The sequence below is a fragment of the Lutzomyia longipalpis genome, chromosome 3 (assembly GCF_024334085.1).
Source record: "Lutzomyia longipalpis isolate SR_M1_2022 chromosome 3, ASM2433408v1".
In the NCBI taxonomy this organism is placed as follows: domain Eukaryota; kingdom Metazoa; phylum Arthropoda; class Insecta; order Diptera; family Psychodidae; genus Lutzomyia; species Lutzomyia longipalpis.
This window is the reverse complement of record NC_074709.1, coordinates 27,244,228-27,267,085: the sequence shown is the minus strand read 5'-3', so window position 1 is coordinate 27,267,085 and position 22,858 is coordinate 27,244,228. Positions and strand designations below refer to the sequence as shown.

The window sequence follows — 22,858 nt, the reverse complement described above, 5'->3', positions numbered from 1 at the left end:
TCATGCGGAAAAATTGTGATTTATCGCGAGAGAGGCTTAAAGAAAGGTTATTTGAATTCTTTCTTCATCCTCAACGCATTGAGATACTTCCGATACAGTGAGGGCTCGTACTAAAGATTTAAATAATTCTTTAAAGATATTTTTTTTGGTTAGAACCTTGAAGGAAATGCATTTTGCATTACAAATATACCTACAAAGATCTTCATTTCTGGTACATATTGGGCCTTATTCAGCGACCAAGAAACCCTTGAAATTCGCTTGAAATCTTGAAATTTCAGTACAAAATTCAAAGATTTCAAGGGTTTCTTGGTCGCTGAATTAGGCCCATTAGGAACATTTTTTAGAGCAGAAGAATGTTAAAAGTTTAAAAAGAAAAGCTTTTTAGGTTAAAAATCTAAAAGGATTAGATTTTTCGATTTTTTTTTTTTAATAAAACAGGAAGTTTTTTTTTGATAAAATTTATAGATTTTGAAATGTTATGAGAAAGCATTAAAATAATTTAATTAAGTTGCAGAGAAAGCTCTCAAAAATCTATTAGAAAATAAATTAATATTTTTTTGCAATTGATTTCATTTTTTTTCACTTGAAACAAAATCGTTTAGATTTCATTTAAATTTCAAATAGACATAAAAAATATTAACTGGAAAGCTTTCCATTAAACGTTGTAAAAAAAAGAATTTAATTCTACAAATTGTACTTTATGTGAATCATTATCAAATTGAAACAATCTTCAATATGACACCTCACTGTATAAATGTTTTGTATTGAAAGAGCTTCTGTTTTTCCCGATGAAAAGCACCAAATGCGGGAGATTGTTTTGGCGGAAAGCTGTGAAAATGTTTTGTGGGTGATTTTGGAGCAAAAGAGAAATTCTCACTCAGCATATGATATGTTGTTTATAGGGGTGTCTAGGTCGGAGGGTCAATGCTATATGTTGTGGAGGGAAAAAGGGACTGATTGTGGCATTCATTGTTATTTTTGAGCGTCCCACTTTTCCCATTGGCCAACAAACTTTTCGCACTCCTTATCGCCACACCAAGTTGCAAATGGACAGAAAAGCTTTCACACAAAAGCGGTGGCGGGAGCATAACAATTTCCTCTCCATACATATTCTCCCATTCCCTTGTGAAAAGCTTCATTGGGGGCAGGGTGGCGATATGTGGGAACAATGAAAAAGCACAATCGAGGAATTTATCTATATAAACATATATAAGTTGTTAATTGTGGAATAAATATCTTCCAAATATGTATATTAAGTGGCGGAGAACATTCATATAGTGTGGGCAGACTCCGACTACATATAAAATGAAGATGATAAGCACCATAAGCACTTTTGCGGGCGGAGGAAGGAAGTTTGGAAAGGAATTAATTCAACTGGAGATAAATCACTTAACAGGATTACTTGCAGTGCTACACAAATTTCGCAAGAGTTCGAAGAGAAAACTTTTTGAGGGGGATCCCTTGGGGGCTGGGGGGCACCACATATGCTTATATAGCTCACTTAAATGTATTCCAGCATAGCGAGACTTACATCGCTCCCCCCCCCCACACAGCCACCCCATAAAAAGCCCTTTGAGAGATATTTCTGGTGTTCTTCCCACAGAGCGGAAAATATTCACATTTCATCTTTCCGCTTTTGTTCACCGAGAAGATGTACATTTTGTGACGTTACTCCCATAACTTTTCCATTAATTCAAATGGGAAAAACGAGAGAAACTTTCAAAGCTCTCCGGTTTCCCATTCATTTTTGGAACACACAAAACATTCCCGAAACTGATACCATTCATTTTTATCAATTAGCCCCCACGTCTCAATGGAATGGATCCATTTGAAAGGGATGATGGAGTGGGTGGGGGTGGGAAATCATATATGATGGAGTGGATTTCAGGCTATTTAGCACGCTCTCTCTCTCTCTCATTCTCTGTGAATCATCATCGGGGGGGGGGGGGGGGGGGGGGGGGGGGGGGAATCTGATGATGCTGGAACTTTTTGAAAAAACAATCTGAAACTTTTTTTTTGCTCATTGCTAATTTTTTGTTGATTTAATGGCCTGATGAATGTGGGTTTGAATTAATTGAATGAAAGCTTCTCAGAAAATCTTAGGTCAGGATTTTTAATAGTAGTAAAAAGCATTGAAAATTTATCCTGAGCTTTACTAAACTCATTCTACTTCTATTAAAATATATTTATTTTTAATTCCATTAAATCAATAAATCAGTTTGCGAATCAACCAAAAATCTGATGTTTAGACCCAATTTGTTATTTAACCACTCAATGTAATACGCTCGCTCAAATCCATCTCAATACACATAATTTAATTAAATGTATCACCGCATTATCTGCGTGTAACAAATCAATCAAAAGAGCAAAATATTTTATTACGTTTAATTTACATTTTCCGGCTAATTTTCCGGAAGCCTAAATATTTAATTTTCCGAACGGGATCGATCAGTTTGCCCCTAAAATTTGCGGTACAATCAATCAATTGATTTTTAATTAGTCAACCTGTGTCTAATTAATTAGCCCGTATATATCCATTAGTTGATTGCAAACCCTCATTCTGTGATTTGTAAATTATTATGGGTAAATCAGGGGGGGAAGCGATGGGTTAGGTGAAATATTTGTTTAGGAACATGACCGCAGTGCTAGAGAGAATTTCGTAAATATTTGAGAACTTTGCCAGAGAGAATTATTGCTATGTATAGATCCACACTTCTTGGGCGGCAGGGGTGGAGGGGGGAATTGTGAGTGGGAAGGAGTTGCTTCCAAGACGTCTTTTAGTAAATAAATTTATTTTTTCCGCATAGTTGCGAAGAAGTGGAAAAAAAATCAAGATATTGTGGGGCCCTCACCATTCCTACCAAAAACATTTCGCAAGACACTTCTTCACCAGTTGGCAGGGTCTTTGGGAGAGGAGGCGGAGGAGGGGACTTCTGGCTTCATAACTGTGACGTTTTTCTTCGTGGTGCAATGCTCCATTTTTCATGGCTTTTCCGACATCGCTCTCCTTCTCGCATTTTACTTCTTTTCTTTTTTTCTCATTTTTTTCTTAATGTGAATGTTCTGTGTGCCAAAAACTAAAAATATAAATTTATTTCGTCGTCTTCACTGCGCCATCGAACTATGTTCTGTATACCTCATCATCCATCCTTGGATTTTTTTTCTTCTCCTCCCTCCTCATCCTTCTCTCGAACAATCAGAATCCATTTAATGTAAACTTTCCACGCACACCACCACGAAGGATAATTTGTGAATAATATTTTCCACTAAATCTCTGTTTTCTTTTCCTTCTGCCAACATTGTTCAGACACTTAAATCTCTGTTTTATTCTCTTTTTTTTTATTTAGCTCACAGAGCCTCCGTGACGTCACATGTAGCGGAAAATTCAGTGATGGGTTGAACGAGAAAATCTATCGCGTAATTCAATTTATTGGTGTGGTATGCTTTCTCGGTGTATTTTCCGCCAGCTCCACAATGCGGGCGTCCGGGGCTATTTATAATTTTGTCACTCTTCCAATATGTTCTCCGTCAAAATATTTTTACGAGGAGCAAGGGGTGGGTAGAGGAGAGAAAAAGGAGGTCACACCGCTTTTACACTCATCTATGCTTCGCCACGGAACACAAATATATTTCACACAAAATGACCCAAAGCTCTCCCCCCACGTTGCATTTCTCTGCCAAAGCTTTTGCATTCATGTCCAGAGCGTGCAGCTATTTTTCTTCTACGGAGAAAAAAAAACCATTTCAATGGAAAATAAATATTTTTTGATAAAGTATTGCAAAGGGTGAAGTATAATATTTTTAAAAGCTCAGTGATGTAGAATTTTCACATAACTTATTTATGGTTTTTCCATGCGGACAAAAGGTTTATAAATTACAAAATTTTGGAGAAGATTCAAACAAAAATTTTATATTTTTCTCTGAAATTTTGCCAAAATATTGAAAAAAATTCGAATATTCAGGAAATATTCGAAGAAATTTGGAAGATATTACAAATTTTTTTTCCAACAATTTTCTCGATAGCAATTTTACTCTAAAATTTTCAAATTTATTTGTTCCACCTAATGCGTCTTCCGCAAACTTAATCAACACGACATTTTTTACATAAAATCACAGAAAGTTTAAGTAAATTCCAAAGTTTAAAAAAGCTCAATCAAATTGATTTCTTTGATGATTTTGATTGCAGTGAACGCTGCAAATCATTAAAGCTCGATAAACTTTTGCATTTTTGTAGCTTTCAACAAGCTCAATTTCTTCTTGCAAAACTTACCGCAACTTTGCAAGCTTTTACTATCTTTAAAAATGATTCTAGAAAGAAAAAATTTCGTAGTTTTCCCGTTTGTGTTGTACCCTATATATCGGGTTGGCAGAGAAGAAGTTGAATGGATGTGAGATTGATGATTGATGGTTGAAAATAAATTTCCATCCAATGTTTTGACGGTGAAATATTCAAAATCTGCGTCATTTTGCAGAGTTTTTTTTTCTTTCTTTCTTGTTCCCTGCAAAAAGCTCTAAAGCTCTAAAATCCACATGTTATATAGCTAGAGAATATGTGCTGCATAGAATGAAATTATCCATCCAATTAATTAGGATTACATGCGATGAGTGATGAATTAGCGCAGCTTTCACATAAATCATCATTTTCCACACCAAGATTCTCGCTGTTATGTGTGATGTTCTACATCTTTTCTGGGTTAAGCAATATTTTGTTGAGGAAATTCGATATGGCGTACAAGCTTAGAGGTTATTTGTTCAGTGAGAAAAATTATCGAAATCCCATTTAGTCGTTACCTTTAGCTCTTAATAAGCTAAAAAATCCTCATGGGGTAGCTTAGGAAGCCCCTCGTGGGAAAATTCTTTACTTCTTGCAGGGGATGAGGTATGGGTAGACACTTTGTCCTCTTTGTGTGATGAATTTAAGAAAATTCTTTAAAGATAATTCAAGGAAATTCCTCAAATTTCATCCCAAAATGTGTGAATGATGGCACTTGCTGAGAGATCCTTGGCATTTTGAGTATCTCAATCACTCCACAGAGGACTCAGTCGAAAAAAAGCTGCCAGTGATCATTAATCCTCTTCCAACTGAGTCATCGTCCCCGCGCTAAGAGTCTTTAATACAAATTTAATTGGAGCACAATGCATAAATTCGTGCTGAAAAAAAAAACTTCCATGGCGCGATTTATTTATTCTACAAACGGGAGGGAAAATTAGGAAATAATTGAAGCTGTTAAAAATAGATTCCTCCCGTCTGTGTCTGTCTTGTTAAATACAATTAAGCACCATCAGATGCCGCGTGTTCACAGTCAGAAGTTTCTCTCGCATACAAAAGTCGCCGCGAGTGCAAAAAAAAGGCCAACACCAAAGATTTTCCGCGACAGGGTAAAACAAGCAGAGCGGAGCAACAACAAAAAAAAGCACGCCAGGTTGGCTTCCGGTGAAAATTTTAATTAGACCTTCCACCACCATTCTCTGGGTTTCTCCGTGCGACAGGACGACAGGTGAGAATTTCGTATACTAGGTGGTTTGAGAGGTGGACCCCGTGGGCGCTAGGAGTCTATATATCGCGCGTTGATTCCCCCGAAAATAAATCCCCGAATGATGCTTAAAAATTCATTGAGATTTTCCATGTTTTCTCTCATTAAAAGTTCATTCCATTCCACCTGCTGTACAAGGGTGTTTGGTGGAGGAGAAGCCCGGAGGAACGGGATAGGAGGGAGATTTTCCCAAAGTTGTGCCTTTTGGATACTGTGGGATGTTATCGAATTTTCACTCCAATACCCTACAAAAACATTCAGTTAATTTTAGCATAGAGAGAGAGGTCAAATGCCGTGTGTTTAATTTTCCTATCAAGCTTTTTGGCTTTTCCCAAAAGTTTCCCAGAGCTTTTGCAATTAACTTTGGATTTATGAATGAATTTTTAAAGAAAGTTGAATTTTTTAAGGGAACTTTTGACGTCTCTTTGTGCTGTCTTTTGAGGATTAAATAGAAAGGACTATTGAGTTAAGGAAATTCCTCAGAAATTGTATTTTGAAAGAGCTTTTATTTACAACTTGGAGTTAAATTATTTTAAAGAAGTCTTTCTACTTAATCCCAGTCTCCCCTATAATTTCTGCAGACTTTAAAGTTTGAATTAATAAATTTAACCAGCTTTATTAAAAATTTTCTCAAAGAACAATAAAATTTAATATTTCACGAGAGATTTAAAGAAAAACCTTTTGCTTTACAAACATTAATTAGTTAAATTTAAAGAAGGCTGAAGATTTAAATGTTCCCTAAACCCTTATCACGCCATTTTTTTTATATCTTTCTTCCCTGAATTTTTCTGCTCATTGTTGCGGGAAAAATTATTCTTCCATGAGAAAAGAACAAAGCTTTTCCGGAAAAAGCTTGTATGCTGTTGTATTGAAATTTACAGAGATGTGAAAAATAATAGCAATAAGATTTTTCTTTAAAAGAATATTCAACACAGATGCAAAAAAAAAATTAAAGAGAAAAAGGAATTCTCGGAAAGAAAAATTCTGCTAATATTTTTCACAGAACTGTTATGTGGGTTATATGTACACAAAATAACCCCAACATTAATCCCCTGTGCTTAATTGATAGATGGTGTAATTTCCAATTTAGAACAATAACACCGCAATTTGCTTATCATCTCGATAATTCCGCTTGGTCATTTTTCACTCTGTATGGTGCACAAAAGACGGTGTGTTGAAACCACATGCGGCGGGAGGAAGTTATTGTAAACCCAGCACAATGATTGAATGGCGAGCTTTTGGGGGGAAAACAGAGAAGAGGGTAGGTGGTGTGGGGCTTGCAGTGCCATACGGAATTTCCCATCACCCCATGAGGAATAGCAGAGCTGTTTTGTTTCTTTTAGAGGGAGGTAAAAGTATAGAGAACCAATATATACAGGGTGGGTAATAAATTGAAGTGATTTATTCACCCTTTCTCTCCCCTCGTACCGACATCAATGACGAAAAGTTAATGAAGCTTTCGGGTTAAATGAATCTCATGAGGGGCTCTCTTCAGCGCGCTGTACTGGCAAGTTGAGGGGTTGAATTTTTCAAAGAGAAGGAAAAATCTCTGATTTTCATCGCACTCTAGAGAAGGGCGACACAGTTCAGGGTGGATCCTTAAGATAGATTTAGTCAATTATTTAGCGTTGCTACCTTCTTGTCCTCTCTACCAAGGGTGTGATGGTTAAATTACGTGTAAAATAATGAGGAGATTCTCAAGATGAACTTACTCCTTGAGAATTTCTAAAGAGTCGTCACATTACATCGCGAAGGTGTTGCAAAAGAAGCTTTTAAAAAGAAAAAATGTGTTTGTGTCCTCCCACCCGGCGCCTCCACTGCGTGGGAATAAACAATGTGGTAGTGGATGGGTGAAAATCAGGGATTTTCTCCACGAAATACACCCACAAGCCATGCATTACGTGAAGTGAGAAATAAATAAATAATTTTAATCTCTTCATGTGTAAATAAATGGGGTGTATAAGCGAAATACATGCCCACAGGGAGGAAGTTTATTTCCCCAGAAAATATATTTTGGCCCCCAGAAAGCTCTCCTTCCTGTGTGGGGAGTGGGTGGTGTTTTGAGGTGGATTTAGTGAATGTATTAAATTAATGATAAAGTCAAGGGAAGAGACAACGATAAAGTCCTTCTCATTAAGATGAATTCATTCCATAAAGTGAACCCCCATCAGCCCCATCCTCCAGTATGACGGAAGAGAGATAAGATGCTTGGGAATCTGTGAAGCTTTTAATGATTTCGCTGAGGATTCAATTCCACCATCACCTTGTTTTTCCGTCCATATTTTCCTGTGAGACACAGACAGAGATTCCGAGAGACCCCCCCCCCCGCTTTCTCCCTCCCAACACTTCCCCACGGGTCCTATCATCCTCAGCACGAATCATTAATTTGTCGAGCTGACGTGATCGTGGAACTTTTCCTCTTCAAGCCATTCTTTTCTTCTCCGCACTTAATATCTCTATCGATAAATTGTGAGTTACATGGAAAACTGTGAGACATGGGGAGCGAGGGATGGGAAATCTGACAAGATTCCACCACTTTGGGACAACAATCCACCCCCAACATACTGCGGGGAGGGAAGGTAAACATAATGAATACTTATGCTCCCCCTATACACAATTTCCCACATATTTTTTGGATGTGGGGAAAAAAAAAAAGGAAACTGAGAGAGAGAAAATTTTCTCCAGTTGACATTTCGCAAAACGAGAAAATAAGAATTCATTGAAGGAGGAAATTGCGAAATATTGCGTGAGCGTCAAAATGAGACTTTATTTGGGATTTTTTTCCCGGGTGCTTTTGGAGCTTTTGGAATTGAAGGGTAGTGGCGATTCAAATTGCAATATTTATTTGAAAATTCACCATTATTTCCCCTTTGAATTTCACACATCCACACGCAAAATATACAAAATCTATCGATAGATTTTTGAATATTGCATTTGGCAGTTTCAATAATTAATATTTCCAACATATTCTCTCAAAGCTCGAATATATTAATATTTGAAAATCGAAATTGGCAATTCATTCGGTTAGAAAATTGAATATTGAATGTTGGAAATCGAATTTGAGAAAATCAAAAGCTTTGGAAAATGATTCTACTCGAATCAGTTGAATATTTATTTCATGACTCTCTTTCACAACTTGAGTTAAAAGCTATTGCATTTATATTAAAAAAGTTTTGTCAATTGTGGGAGCTTTCATGTCAAACATTTTACATAATTTTGAAAGTTTGACGTTTTTTTCAGACGTTTATTATTTCTTTTAAAATTTTTCATGTAATTTTCAGTCTAAAATTTTATTGTATTTTTACAAAAATATGTCTTCTCTAACTACGACATTATACCACAAAAAATGAATTTTAGTTTATTTCTTAAACTCTCAATTCAACTACTCTACCCCAGTCTTCCCTAATACACGCAAAAAGTTAATAAAACCACGAATTCTTCTCCCACATTTTAAATTCCTCTCAGAGAGGGATGCGCATTTAAGGGGCATTGTGTTGTGAATTGCGGAATAATTCTGTGCCAAGGAACCACATAAACCCCACTTTATGAAAATTCTCCGTTGAATTTTTGGCAAGATTATTGAGGAAATCATTGAGTTGTCTTCCTTAGAGAGAGAAAAAAATATCCATTTAATCGTTCTGCCGAAGCTCCAAAAAGCTTCCAAGGCTTTCGGAGAATGACTCAGCATTCCTTTTGCGTTTGATATTAGAATTTTTTTTATTAAAAAAAAAATAAGAGGAGAAAAAAATAAAGTCGAAGCATGATGAGGGACTGCGTGAGTGTCATCACTTGTGCTATTGTGTGTGAGGAATCTCAAGGGGATGATTGAAGTGTTGGGATTTTGTGCCGTGCTTAAGAGGAATTTTGCTCCGTTTTTTTCTAAGGATTCCTTCGCCGTGTCTTGAGGGTATTTCTTCTTTTCCTTAAATTGGTGGCAATTTTCACACTTTTCCCCATCAAATTATTTTCAATAACGAAAGACGTTGTGTGAGATCAAGAGTGACAGATTGTTGTGAAGAAGCCTCCTCAGCAGTTGAAAAAATATTTTTCTGCCCTGAGATGGTGTGAAAAGTTCTCTAAAAAGTTCTAATCCTGTGCTTAAATCTCCTGGGTTTTTATCAATTTAAATTCAATTTTAAAATAAACAGAATTTGATTCTTTAACTGTCTGAGCTTTTCTTTTCTAGTACATCACTCCAAGTCTTCGGAGTGGAAGACAAACAGCACAGAGAGTGATGAAGAAAAAGCTCACAGGATTCGTGAGATTTTTCCTTCGACATCACTTAAATGGTGCGAAACTAATTTGAAGCATTTGTCACAGTTGAAGAAAATTAAATTGACTTTCCGCTTTTCGCTTGTTTAAAAAAAAAAAAGCAAACGATATTTCCTTGTAAATGAATTAAAGTCAATTTTTGGGGTAATTTTTCAACTCCTTTTGCCGAATCATGATTTTTTCCGTTCACCCAATAAATATAAATTGTTTGATTGAACTGATAAAGCTCACATGAGCTACGTGGTAAAGCTCCCCAATTGAGTTGTGGGGATTTGCGGTGCGAAAAATCGCCTTCCTTCGATGGGCTACACCCACATTTTAGGGTTCTTTTACTTTGTCTTTGCGGGCATTCTTTGGGTGGTGGAGAGATTTAAGACAGCATAGCTTTAGGGGGCTAAACGCGTGTGTATGTGTGTACCTTTTCATGCTCTACGGTCCTGTATCAATATCCCTTTCACTCGATTTGCGAAATTCGTGATTGAATCTCCGATTGTGGTCATTCAGCGGGAATAAGAGACTCAATGTGGGAAATACCCCATCGTACGATGGACATAAACTGATTTGCCGGGAGAATTTTCTCCTTTTCGCCAAATCATCTTTCAACCATTTTCAGTGTGCGCGCGTGTGGGGGATGAGAAATCATTCCCATAGCCATGCCTTCTAGCCCCCTAAAAAGCTCCACTTTTATACCATTTATACACAATTTCCTGGGAGGAAAAAGCAGCTAAAAGCTCTCCTTTTCTGCACCTTTTCGCTTTGGCTATGAAGGGACTGAAACATAAATTTAGCCACGGATCACTTATTCCGGATGTTTTCACTTTATTTACACCAAAGTCGCACGGCAAACAAGGACCAAGGAAGGATTTTAGCAGCAACTCACTGCACCATATCACGATTGAAGAGAGTTTTTTTTCTACGCGAGAAACTGATGGCTTTTGCGAATTTTCTGAGACGAAATAGACATGAACTTTCAAAAATAAATCAATGAAAATTCTTTTAAATATCTATAAAGAAGGAAAAGTCCTCAAAATTACGTTGAAATAATTTTTTTTAATAATTCAAAAGCTTCGAGAAAAGAGGCTTGAGATTTTAAGGAGGAAACTTGTTGCTCTCTGGGTATGAATCCTACTCATATACGCTTATTAATTTCCCCCGAAAATACTCTCATTTACTTTAAAAGCTTCTAAAGTTTCACATGAACCTCCCGCAGTACGTCTAATGCACTTAAAAAGTTAAAAGTTTAGTAAATTTTGCAATAATTCGGAAAAGATACTCTGTGTGGGTTCTTTATGCATTTCAAGCCAAATTATTTACTTATGAAATTTGAGTCTTTTGCACGAAAGTTTTCTTCCAACAAACCCTTAGAATTTGGCTGTGAATTTTAGGGTCATTCAGACACAACCTCGGGGCCATCAATTGGGGTTGTTCTCCTCTCTATACTAGGGGATGAGAGGTATCAATTTATTGAACTCACGGAGAGATACTCAAGTGGAATTATTGTGAGACAACCAGGAAGGACATTCAATAAGACGCCCACAATCAATTTTATATCTCACCCTTGACACCGATAAATCTTACTCCTCTCCCCAAATACGCGCCACAATCTTAAAGGGGAACCTCGGGGCAAGAGAGAGTCTGCCTTGATGGTTTTGCCTGAGATGGGAGAACTTTAATACGATGATTGGGAAATTTCCATGAAGTCATCGAAGGAATTCTGACCACAGGAGGAAGTCAATTAAATTCCATCAAACTTCTCACACAGAGAGTGTCTGCTGCCTTCTTAATGATTCACCTCGTGCACCCACTCACCCCCTTAACACAGTCCCTTTGCTATGCAAATTCTACCACAATGGGGATGATTTTCAATTGCTTAAAATCCTTCGTCTGACGTGCGGAAGTAAGTGGTCAGGGGGTGGTTTAAAATTCGAGATATTCTCCTTGGAAGGAGGGTGCGCCTTAAAGGGCGATTTGGGGGCAATTGTGGGGGTGATTTTAATCACAAACCACCCTTAGTGCCAAGATGAAAGTCCCATTAATATCATGTGAAATGAAGTAATCAGAATTTTTTTTCTCTCTCTCTCTCTCTCTCTCTGCAAATACCATCACTCCGTAACATCAAAGACATCGTCACGTCTCACTGGGCGAGACCTTTTTGATATAACCACCCCCTCGAAACTTCACCTCCTACCACCCACCTCCAAAGGAAAGCGTCTCAAGTGAGCTTTCTGCCTCTTTGGACACACACACATACGGTAGATCCGAGGGTAATGGGTTTTGGTGGGGAAAGTGGATTCCTCGTGAAAGAAGCAATTTTCGCTGAAGAAAATTGTCTGGCGGAAAAGAGGATTCATCTAACGTTGGGGCTAGACAAGCGCTTAAAATTCTCGTCATTCAAGCAGCACCATATAGCAAAATGATTAGGAAGCTTTCTTCACAGCACACAAAATATACGGCTTGTTTTTATGCTCTCTAACCTCCTGAACTTTATATGCTACTCGTTAGGGTGGTGGATATGCTTTCAGCATCAAAAAGGCGGTAGTTTTTCTTGTGTGTAAGAAACATGCTGTATATTATGTAGTTTAAATTAGATTTTTCGTTTAAAGATGTTAAATTTTCTGAAATGCATTAAATGTCATTTGGGGAAGCTTAAAGTAGACAAATGTAAGAAAAGAAAAGTTTTTAAATAGTTTTGTATTTATAAAACAAATACTTTAGATAGATTTTAAGATAACTTATGGTTCAATTTCATGAGAAAATATTGTTTTTAAAAAATATTCTAGCAAAATTTTGTCAAAACCTAAGCAAGACTTTACAAAATATTTATCCTCTAGCTGAAAATTCACTTGTTCTCCACTCTTCTAACCATTAGTTTAAGCTTTTAGAGTCAAAATGCTAAGAAAAAAATATTTCTCTTTTCACATTCTCTCAATTTTCTCACCATCTCTCATTGTATATAGTTTACAATTTATTTTCCAACAATGCAATACTATTTATCTCACAAAAACCTCCTTTCCCAAGAAGAAATTTCCCCAGAGGTCTCAGTACAAGAGGAGAAGAAAAGATCATTTCAGGGAAATTATTAAATTTACTCGAAGCGAGTAGAGAAAATGAATTGGATGAGTTTCATTTTCAAGTGTGAAAAATTTGCATAAATTCATGCCAATGCACGGAGGAAGAACAAATAGAAATTTTGGCTTCAAATACTTCCCTCATTTTGGGGGGAGGTAATATAGCAAATTTGTAGCAATAAATTTCATCTTGGAACTTTTCACCATCCTTGTTTGCAAAAGCTCGCACATGATGATTAATTGAACACTTTTGGAGAAAGTTTATTTGAAAAGAGAGAGAGAGGAGCTTCTCTCCTGAAATTGCGCTTTGAGTTCTTTTTTTTTTGTTGGATGTTCCGTCTGCAATGCAACCAGCACAAAATAATTGCTGCTATATCAGAATTTTGGGTGCAGAAGAGTTTGCGAAGGTGGGTGACAGAGCAGTGTGGGTGGAGGAGAATATGTCTGAAAATCAGACAATTGAGACATTTTCCAACTTTGCCATCGTCTTACGGAGTGTCATGAAAAAGTGTCGGAGACAGTTGGAAAATGCGAGAATAAAAAAAAACAGAGAGAGAAAGAATGAAAGAAAAGTTCTCCATGGGAGATGGGCGACAAGTCGCAACATGGGCAGAAATATAACGTATAATTTTCAATTTTCTGCTTGCGAATCCCATTTTTATGATTTTTCTCTTCGCACCTTCACTATGTATGATGTATATAACTTTTGATATGTTTGTGCCGCCAAATCCATCAATAACTTTTTCTCTAACACTCGTATACTTTTCTTTTTTTCTTGCAGTTCATCGGATGGCAAGAAGTGCCAAGACCAAGCAGTAAAACCGAAATCGTGCAGGCAATGCGAAGAATTCGGGTGAGTGACACTCATTTTCTCAATATATATGATGTTTTTCACCATTTTTTTTTCCTTTTTCTTTTTCTTTTTTTTTTTGTTAGATAGGTAGGTAGTATATAATAAATTACAATAAAATGATGATTTTCCTCTTCTACAAAAAAACGAAGTAAAATTGAGTGTTGTGCTCAATGATGGAAGAATCCATTTCTTTTCTTTATTATCTGTACAATAAAAGCTTAATCCTTCAATTGATTTTCTTCAATGAAAAAGCTTTTTGTTTAAGAAATTAATTTAAAAATAAAACCTTTTCATTCCGATTCAATTCTTCAATTCCCAAAAGGGTCCATTTTTAGCTCATTCTCCCCTAGAAAAAAGCCCAAGAGATTTATTTGTATTACACGAAATAGCAGCGTAGGTACACCCAAATTATCTAATAAACATTGGAATTAGTAAAATGAAATCATTTCCAATTTGATTCATTAGTTTTTACACACGGGAGTAGAGCGTATACCGAATTTCCCTTGCCCACAATTCATTTGGTAAAATCCAACGCATTCATAGTAATTTTGTTAATAAATTTGTCGTTTAAAATTGGCGCGATAGGATCAATAACTAAGAGCCATTTGAGGCCATTTATTAATTGGCCATTTGGCCAGCTGGCAAAATTTCTCACTCATTTTTCGCCGCTCAAAAAGCTCCGAAGCCAATTTATGTATGATGGTGGCGGGGGGCAACGCCAAAATGGTTTTGGGACATATTTGTCATCATTATCAGCGATAATTGATGGGCTAATTCAATATTTTACCAACTGCAGCTGCTTTACATCATGAATAATTTCCACAGAGAACGCTCGAGAGAGAGATTATTTTATGTTAAATAAAAGATTTTTCTGCGGAGCAAATTTTTAAATTTATATGGAATTTTCTTTTATAATCAAATTTAATTAAATATTTTTTTGTAAATCTCTTTATGTTGCTCTTGAAAAAAAATTTAATGATACTCAATAGGGAAATCTCCAACATCCACCCTCTCAATTAAAAATCTGACTGTTGAGCCAAATTATGTCTTCGCTTCCGTTAGGAAGTTGAAGAACTTTTTTGCTCGTGGCAGCTTTGCGCAAAAAATGAATAATTAATGAGAATCAATTGAAGTCATTTAAAAATCAATTATCCCATGCTCAATTGAGAAGCATTCGCGATGAGATGTTTTCCCACGAAAATTTGTAATCAAATATTTATGTGATTATGTGGGTGGAGGCGCGCGGCGGCATAATGCTGGCAGCAGAAGCAAAAAAAAAAAGAGTTCTCATTAATTGAACATGCAAAACGCGGAAGCTTTTTGGCTGATGGTGGTGGTGAAATTTTTTTTGTACTCGCGGAGATCCTCTAATTGACTCCCATCCACCCTGGGCTTTCCATTAATTTCTAACGATGCTACACGACAACTTTTCCCACCCATCAACCCTCTCCCGCTGCCATCAGTTGAGACTTATGGCAGCCGGATGATAATTTCAACGGCGCGGAGGGTGTTTTTGTTGCTTTGCCCCCCTTTGATATTTCCGACACGGACGCTCAACGACGGAAGATGCCAAAAGCCACAAAAACTTTCCATCATGAGTCTTATCCCGTCTTCATGTGGGTGGAGGGATGACTTTTCGACGGGAGATTACACCAAACCTGTGATTATTCATTTCCGCTTTGGCAGGAAATACGCAATGAGGTACGAAAAAAAGCCGCACCAAGAATTGGCAAAATGCTCCACGTACGCGATAACAAATGCCTCTCGCTCTTCTTTAAGGGAATTTTCCCAGAGAAAAGTGAATTTGCATAAACAGCCAAAATTGATTTTTCCATTTTAAGGCGGGCAAAAGAGAAAAATTGTATCAGTTTGCCTCTTCAAGAAAATTCCCTATTCAAATGTAATCAAAAAAAAAGGCGCACCCCCGCGCTTCCAGATAAATATGTGGAATTTTTCTCTCTTATATCCCCACAAAATTCATTCGGAGAGAAAAAATTGCCTTACATTTTTATAGGGGGCAAAATCCACATAGAGAGTGAGCTTTTTTTCTCATCGCGAGCTTTCTGGCCCAGGAATTTGGGGAGTTCGCACGCAGAACAGCCCACAAAAATGGCTCAATTTTCCACCAGCAGCGTACGGAATTTCACGCAAAAGAGGGGATAAATAAAAGGGACGATTGAATTCACCGGGAGAAACCATCGAATTGCAAATTGAGGCCTCAATTGAGGTTTCTTTTCAATATGTACTCTAATACGTGGTGGGCGAGGTAAATGCCGGAAAAAGTCGTGGAAAAGAAGGAATTTTCCTGCATTAACTTGGCTTCATGAGTTGATTTTTGCCAGATCCACACCAGACGCTAATTAATTGAATTATTCTTTTTTTTTATTGCCAAAAAGGAAGAGCTTTAAGGAGGTCTCTTTAAGTGATTTTCATGGAAAAAGCATCGAAAAGTTGCTAAATCGAATGGAATCCCTTTGACAAAGATAACAGCTTTCAAGCAATGCGTTTCCAATCATCCATTACGTGTTAGATATAAAAGTAAAACCACCCTTGACAAAAAACATTGTTAAACATCCAAAAACATTTTCCATGCGTCTTATCACTTCCTTTCCTCATTCCTTTATCCTTTTGTTATCCCTCCAAAAATACATTTGATTGTCACACATATTTCTCATCCTCGCACCCCCATATCCTGCCTCGGGAGAAAATCTCTGGTGTGACAGTGAGGACAAAAGGGAGCTTGTCAAGGAGCTTGTGGAAGTGATAACGTTCAATTTGCCTCGGGGGTGTGTGTGATGGAATGGGGTGGTGGGATATCCTTTTGGGGCTTTGGCATAAATCAATCGTCGGATCAGGGTTGTGTGAGAGACATTCGTCTCATCCCTGGCAAGGTGATTAATGAGTATCGATACTAACCTCGTCTATTGACATGCTGGTTCCTGGATTGTTACCACAACGACCCCAAAATGCCACCCCAAAAACACAAAACCATCCCAAACATTGAGCTTCCTACACACTCAATTCTCCTCTGAATGTCGTCGAAATTTATATCCTTGTGAGAAAAGCTTTGACATTTAACATGTTTCATTTTTTTTCTTTCATTGCAGTACGAGTGCAAAGTACAAAACATGAAGAAGCGAAAGGTGTCCATTGAGGTCTCCGTGGACGGTGTACGTGTGTGCCTCAAGAAGAAGAAGAGAAAGGTGAGGAAATCCATCATTTTGGGGGTTTAACCGTGTGATTTATTGGGGTAGATTTTAATTGAAACAACTTCATTTCACCCCCAATTTGACTTGGGAAGGAGGGCGCGCAATAAAAGGAAATTCCTCTGCTATGGAGCTGAGTTGAGATAAATGTAGCTGAAGGGTGGATTAAGGGAATGATTACGAGAAAAAAAAGCTCACAGATGGCACAGAATGAGTGAGTTAAAGGGGGCTAAAGGGTCAATGAATCTTGATGAGCTGTTGGAAGGAATTGTTGAATAAACTCTTGAGACTGTCTCTTAAAAATTCTTATTGGGTGTTTTTTAAAGGGGAGAGTTGTTTTGCCTGAAAGCTCCGAAAAAGCTTTCTATTATTTAATCTAGATTTTTTAGAGAAATATTTCGTTTGAGTTTTGAAATTCTGTTTTCATTAGTTAAAAGGTAAAAAAAGATTAATTTTATTTGAAACATTTTTAACAATCTGATGAAGGGTTTAAGAAACTCTCGAATTGTCACAAAAGTTGCAGAAAAAATAGTTTTGCGTTTACAGGAAAGATTGAAAGAGGAGAAAGACAATTCGTATCAATAACAATTCAGACAGAACTCAAGATTACATTTTCATAAAATTCAATACCTGATGAAGAGCAAAAAAAAAAGCTTCCGAAACGTTTAAAAAATGACCCCAAAAAATATTTCTTCTTTCAACGAAAGGATTTTCACTAAATGAGAAAATAAACAGACTACAACAAACAGGATCAACGCGTCATTCAACGAGACAGATAGTCTGGTCCATCCATAAATAAATCTTCTTCGTACAGACTATAGGGGGTAGCTTTATGAGCTTAATGCAATTTGCAGAGAAGGAAAATGTTGGTTGTGCGCCTTGTGCGCAAATTAGTACAAATATTTAACCATTGTCCCAGAGGCAGAGTTTATTTAATTTTGGGGAAAATATACGCGCAGTAAGAGAGATCCCTTTTGAGCCAGCTCCCTCATTATCCTTCAGCTGCATTCTCACAGCACTGTGTCGTCGTTAAAAGAAAATGAAGTGGCAAATACTCAACTAATTCCCAGATGTGTTTGTTGGGGCTTCTTGTACTCCACAGTCTCTCTCCCCTAAAAAAGCGCCTGAGAGCTTTTTACGAAGAAATAATATTTGCGCGCTCTCACTTTGGATATGTATGTATGTTTAAGAAGGCAGGCTGGGGAATTATATACAATTTTCTCATGCATCCACCCGTCTCTATCTCTTCTAACATTTTATGTATACAACTTTGCAGAAAAAACAGTGGAATGGCGATGGAAATGGGCTGGAACTCATGAATCATCCAATTTATAGGATTTTCTACGTCTCACACGATAGCAGTGATCTCAAGATATTTAGCTATATTGCCAGAGATGGGAGTACGGACACATTCAAATGCTCAGTCTTCAAGAGTCACAAGAAGGTAAGAATTTACTTTTTCCTTTTTGAGTTGGTTGTTTATGGCCATCATAGAGCCAAACGATGCTTACAATTCCACAGTCAAACATTTAGCAAGTCATAAACGTAATTTTACTTTATTTTGTAATTTCTACATCGCGCCAGCGACAAAAAAGCCCTCAAGGGCAAGCTTTTGCGGGGGTACATTTTCAGCTAAAGTTCTCTAGAACATATATAGCAGTTTTTCCCTCTGTTCGTTACACTCATCATCATTTTCACATTACACCACATCCACCCATACCGTGCTGAGGAGAAAATCCTATCCGGAAACTGAAAATGTTTTTTTCTCTCTCTCTTGTTTTGCTATTTTTTTTTGGGGTTCTGTGCTACACAACCACCTCTCAATGTTCCCTAGGGGATGATGCTCTGAGCTTTTTTTTTCGTTGCAAAATGTCTGCAGACATGGAAAAAAGATGTCACAGAGATGAATTTATTCCCAGGTGAATTTGTAGAATAGGATTTACCTGCAATGAGATAACTTAGCTAGTATGCAAACTGCTAAATTATTCCCCAGCACATGATGAGCAACATTTCATTGATTTGTAGGGAAATGAATAAATTTGTATTTAGGAGTGTGGGGACAAATCATTTTTTATCCATGAGAGTTTCCTGGCAACGCTGCCAATGTGCCCTGAAGAATACACAAAAGGTTGCTCGTTACAGCCAGGAAACCATGGGAGATAACTTGAATCATCTGCCTCAAAAAGGACGACGTTCTCATGAATAAAAAAGTACCTGCGGAAAGTCCTTTCAGTTGCTTTTGGTCCTTTAAGTTGTCTTGGTTTCTTGTGCAACTTTTAAAAAATATATTTCATTCACTCTTACGTTGCTAAAGTGATTTATTGAGGCACTCTTGCGAGGAAATTTTATATTTTTGACTCAAATAATTTTTATTTATAAACTCAATTCAACAAATCAGTTTAATTTTGATTTAATTTGCTACAATTTGGGGTTAATCATTGTGTTAGAAAATTAGTCAGAATATTCAATATTCACTCCTCATTATTACACCACAATAACCACAATCACATCACATCGTAATCACATATCAATGCAGAATATTAATTTTATATCCATCTTATTCCTCATCATAATGTGATTCATGATGATTTATTTGATATTAATGGATTTCAAAATGTGACAACTAATATATTTGAAACATTTAAGTTCATTTTCAAGAGTTTTCATAAAGTTTCTAGCAGTTTTCAATGGAAACTTTAATGCGAATTGATTCTCTGCTTAAATTCTGGTAGTTTTACATTTAAACTTCAAGAAGCTTTGGCTTTTTATTTGATCTTCTCTGCGAAAACTTTAATATGGCAAGTCTCTGTAGTAACTTTCTAGCAGTTTTTAATAAAAACTTCAATATAATGTGAATTTCAGTTTAAACTCTAAATATTTTCTAGTTAATTTCTAGCACGAATATCTCCTTAGACATTTTCTTCTCCAGATGATTTAAATCCAGGGCAAAATAAAGTAATTTGTCATTTCTCTTAAATTCTCGCAGTTTTTGGTAAACACTTGAAACGAGATAAATTTTAGCTCTGGCGCTATCTCAAACACTAAACGTTGAACTAAATTTAATTGCATAGATAAATCTAACAAGAATATCTCCCTTCGTAGAATAATTCCTATATTTTCTCTCTAACTTATCTAAAAGACAATTTCACCTCCACCCAAAATATATAGAACGCGCACGAGTAACCCTCATTCAGTGTATCACCCCCTCAATAGCTTGTTCAATGCATTAGATAAGTTTTATGGTGGGATTTTATCTTTGTGACGAAATTCACAATCTCACGCGACATTTCTCCAGTCAAGTTTAACGACCGATACGCTACGGAACAACATCCGCAGGAGTGCTGAAATTTGTTCTTTTCTCCGTGTGTGTTATGTTGGGTGGAAGCACCTGAAGAATTAGTGTTTTAGTGCTTTAGCGTATATATATATAAAAAAAACAAACCAGCGCACGCGACATTTGTTCATGTAATTCGTGAGACCCTCAGCGAGAGCATCTCAATTGCATTGAATGCGGGGTGTGGGATTAATAAACTTCCAGCTTTTATGGGTGAAAGCTTAATTTAGGGGCAGAGACATCTCTTCTGAGGAGGGATTTTGCAAAATAAGATGAGGGTGTGGAGGGACATTTTCAAGATGACTCTGAGAGATTGAATTTTTACCCCGAAAGCTCTAAAATTATTGAGGGTATCCACTAAGGGAGGATTTTTCTTTTAATTTATTTAAAAAGTTGCTTGAAGGGATGCTATGCGCACAATGCTTGAACAACAAATTCGCAAAATTTAATATTTTCTCATTTTTTAATCATTTCTGTTGAAAATGTTTTGAAATCTATTCAAAAATATCGTTTTACTAATCAAAATTCTAAAGCTTCACCTAATAATGTTAAATCTTCAAATAATTGGTGCTCCATTTCATTTAAATTCAACTCATTCATGTCGAAAGAGGCTTCAAAAATCAATTGAATTTGGTTTAGAATTGAAAAGGCGATTGGCCAGAATGCATACAAGAATATTTATTGTTAAAAAAGATGAATGGAAAAATGTCCCCAAAAGCTTTTCAATGGGAAAAGCATTTTCAATGGAAAAGCGGTCGAAATGCATTAGAATTCTGCAAAAGTGGACTTAATGGACGCATGAAATGCAAGTGAACATGTGGAAATGCTCGTTTGGAGGGAAAATAAGCAACTTTAGTGTGTAACAAAAAGCTTAGCGAAAGTTTTGAAACGATATAGCTTTTACTTGAAAATCGATCAAACGGTTTAGTCAATATGACCGATTAAGCTGAAAATTAACCAATACCCGAACAAAAAGATTTAAAAAACAACCGCAAGAGGAACCACAATACATAGCAAAAATGGTAGAGCTTTGAGAGCTTTGAGAGCTTTCAGCAACTCGATTACAGATTTTCTATAAATCTTAGTTCTTTAGAATTAAAAAAAACCAAACTAAGCAACAAATATCCATCAGCACTCCTCTGCTCAATATATCAACGAGTTTGGTAAAATAAAAATGCAATCGTTGTTCGTGAGCTTTGAAGCACGGAAGCTCTCACAGCAGCATCATTTCTTCCTGCCTGTGTGCATGCAATAATGACTGATTTTCCTCCATTCACCGTTCATCTGAGGGCCCCCCTTCAAAATGTATTACGCGAGAAACACGACACAGAGCTAGACACTTTATAGCCTGTAGTGCAGAGCCCCCCCTGGAGCGCACGGGAGATACTCCTTTTGTGTGTTTTCGCCATGAAGAGAAAATCGGTCTCTCTGTTGTGGCTGAATTTCCACGGCTGTGGGGGAGCTTTCTGCATTGAAAGTTTCGTTCATCAAATAGAAATGCCCTGAGCGACAAAAATGTCCCACTCGTGTACAAATGACGAAAGTTTTCACCTTTTGTGCACCAAAAAGGGATGGAATTCACCCCATCGTGGCAAATTGTGCAACCTCCCAAATTGACAAAAATGCATTTTGAGAATGAAATTATTTCCATACACTACATTTTCTTTTTCCCACGAGGATTTTTTATTCGTGGAAATTTCTGAGGTTTTTCCCCTGCGTTGAAAAACGAATAGATGGAAGTGGAAAAGAATCCTGATGAAATACAAACACGCTACATCATTAAACAACCAGCACTCGCTTACACAAAGCTCCACAAACGGGAAGCCCCATGGAGATTAAAAGCTCCACTCGCGGATTTATCAGTATATCAAGGGGAAGTCCATTTGAAAGAGATATACAAACACACATACAGTGAAAGCTTTTTTGGGGGGTAAATAGCCCGAAAGCACAAAGAGTTACACTTAATTGCCACTCTGGTGATGGGGCGCAAAAGGAAGGACAGTCAAAGTTTTCTTCGCAAAAGCAAAGCCATTAGGAATTAAAGGAAGGAGGGTCAATGTAATTTGTTCCATTTCTTCTTTTTAACCCAAAGGAGTTTCCTTCCAAAGTGTGTCCTTAAAGAATCCAAAAAGGGATTGAGGTTGGGATTTTCTTCAAATATCCTTGGCAAGTTGGAAGTTCTTTCTTGTTTGCGCTACTGAAAGGAATAAAAAGGATAAAAGAAGGGATCAATTGACCTGATAAAAGTTGTTTCAGAGTGTTTTGTGGAAAAATTTGTAAGGATTTGCGGAGGTTTACTGATTGGTTAAAAGGTGAGATAAGTGAGAAAAGTAATTTACTTTGTATTCTATCAATATTTTGGAAGTGATTATCTCCTTCTTCAGGTCTACTGAAGTAGAGAAAGATTTGAAAAATTATCTTAGGCCTCAAAGAATTATTTTAATTTGTCATATTGAAGAATTCAAGATTTCCTTGGCAAAAGAAATAATAAAAATTTAAAAAGATTTCTCAAAAGTTAAATTATCTACAAAAAAAAGTTTCAAAAATAATTTTGTATTAAACACTACACAAATATGGATCTATCGCAAAAT

At 36.7% G+C, this 22,858-nt stretch overlaps 1 protein-coding gene across 5 annotated transcripts in view; it reads left to right on the top strand.

The window, feature by feature from the left end:
* LOC129793487 (capon-like protein) overlaps positions 1–22,858 on the top strand; it is a 113,943-nt gene that overhangs the window by 53,401 nt on the left and 37,684 nt on the right. For all 5 annotated transcript variants that reach the window (XM_055833575.1, XM_055833577.1, XM_055833572.1 and 2 more), the window contains exons 3-5: positions 13,656–13,727; positions 16,835–16,930; positions 18,210–18,377. In XM_055833575.1, the coding sequence (XP_055689550.1) occupies positions 13,656–13,727; positions 16,835–16,930; positions 18,210–18,377 (336 nt within the window). The remainder of the gene's footprint in view (positions 1–13,655; positions 13,728–16,834; positions 16,931–18,209; positions 18,378–22,858) is intronic.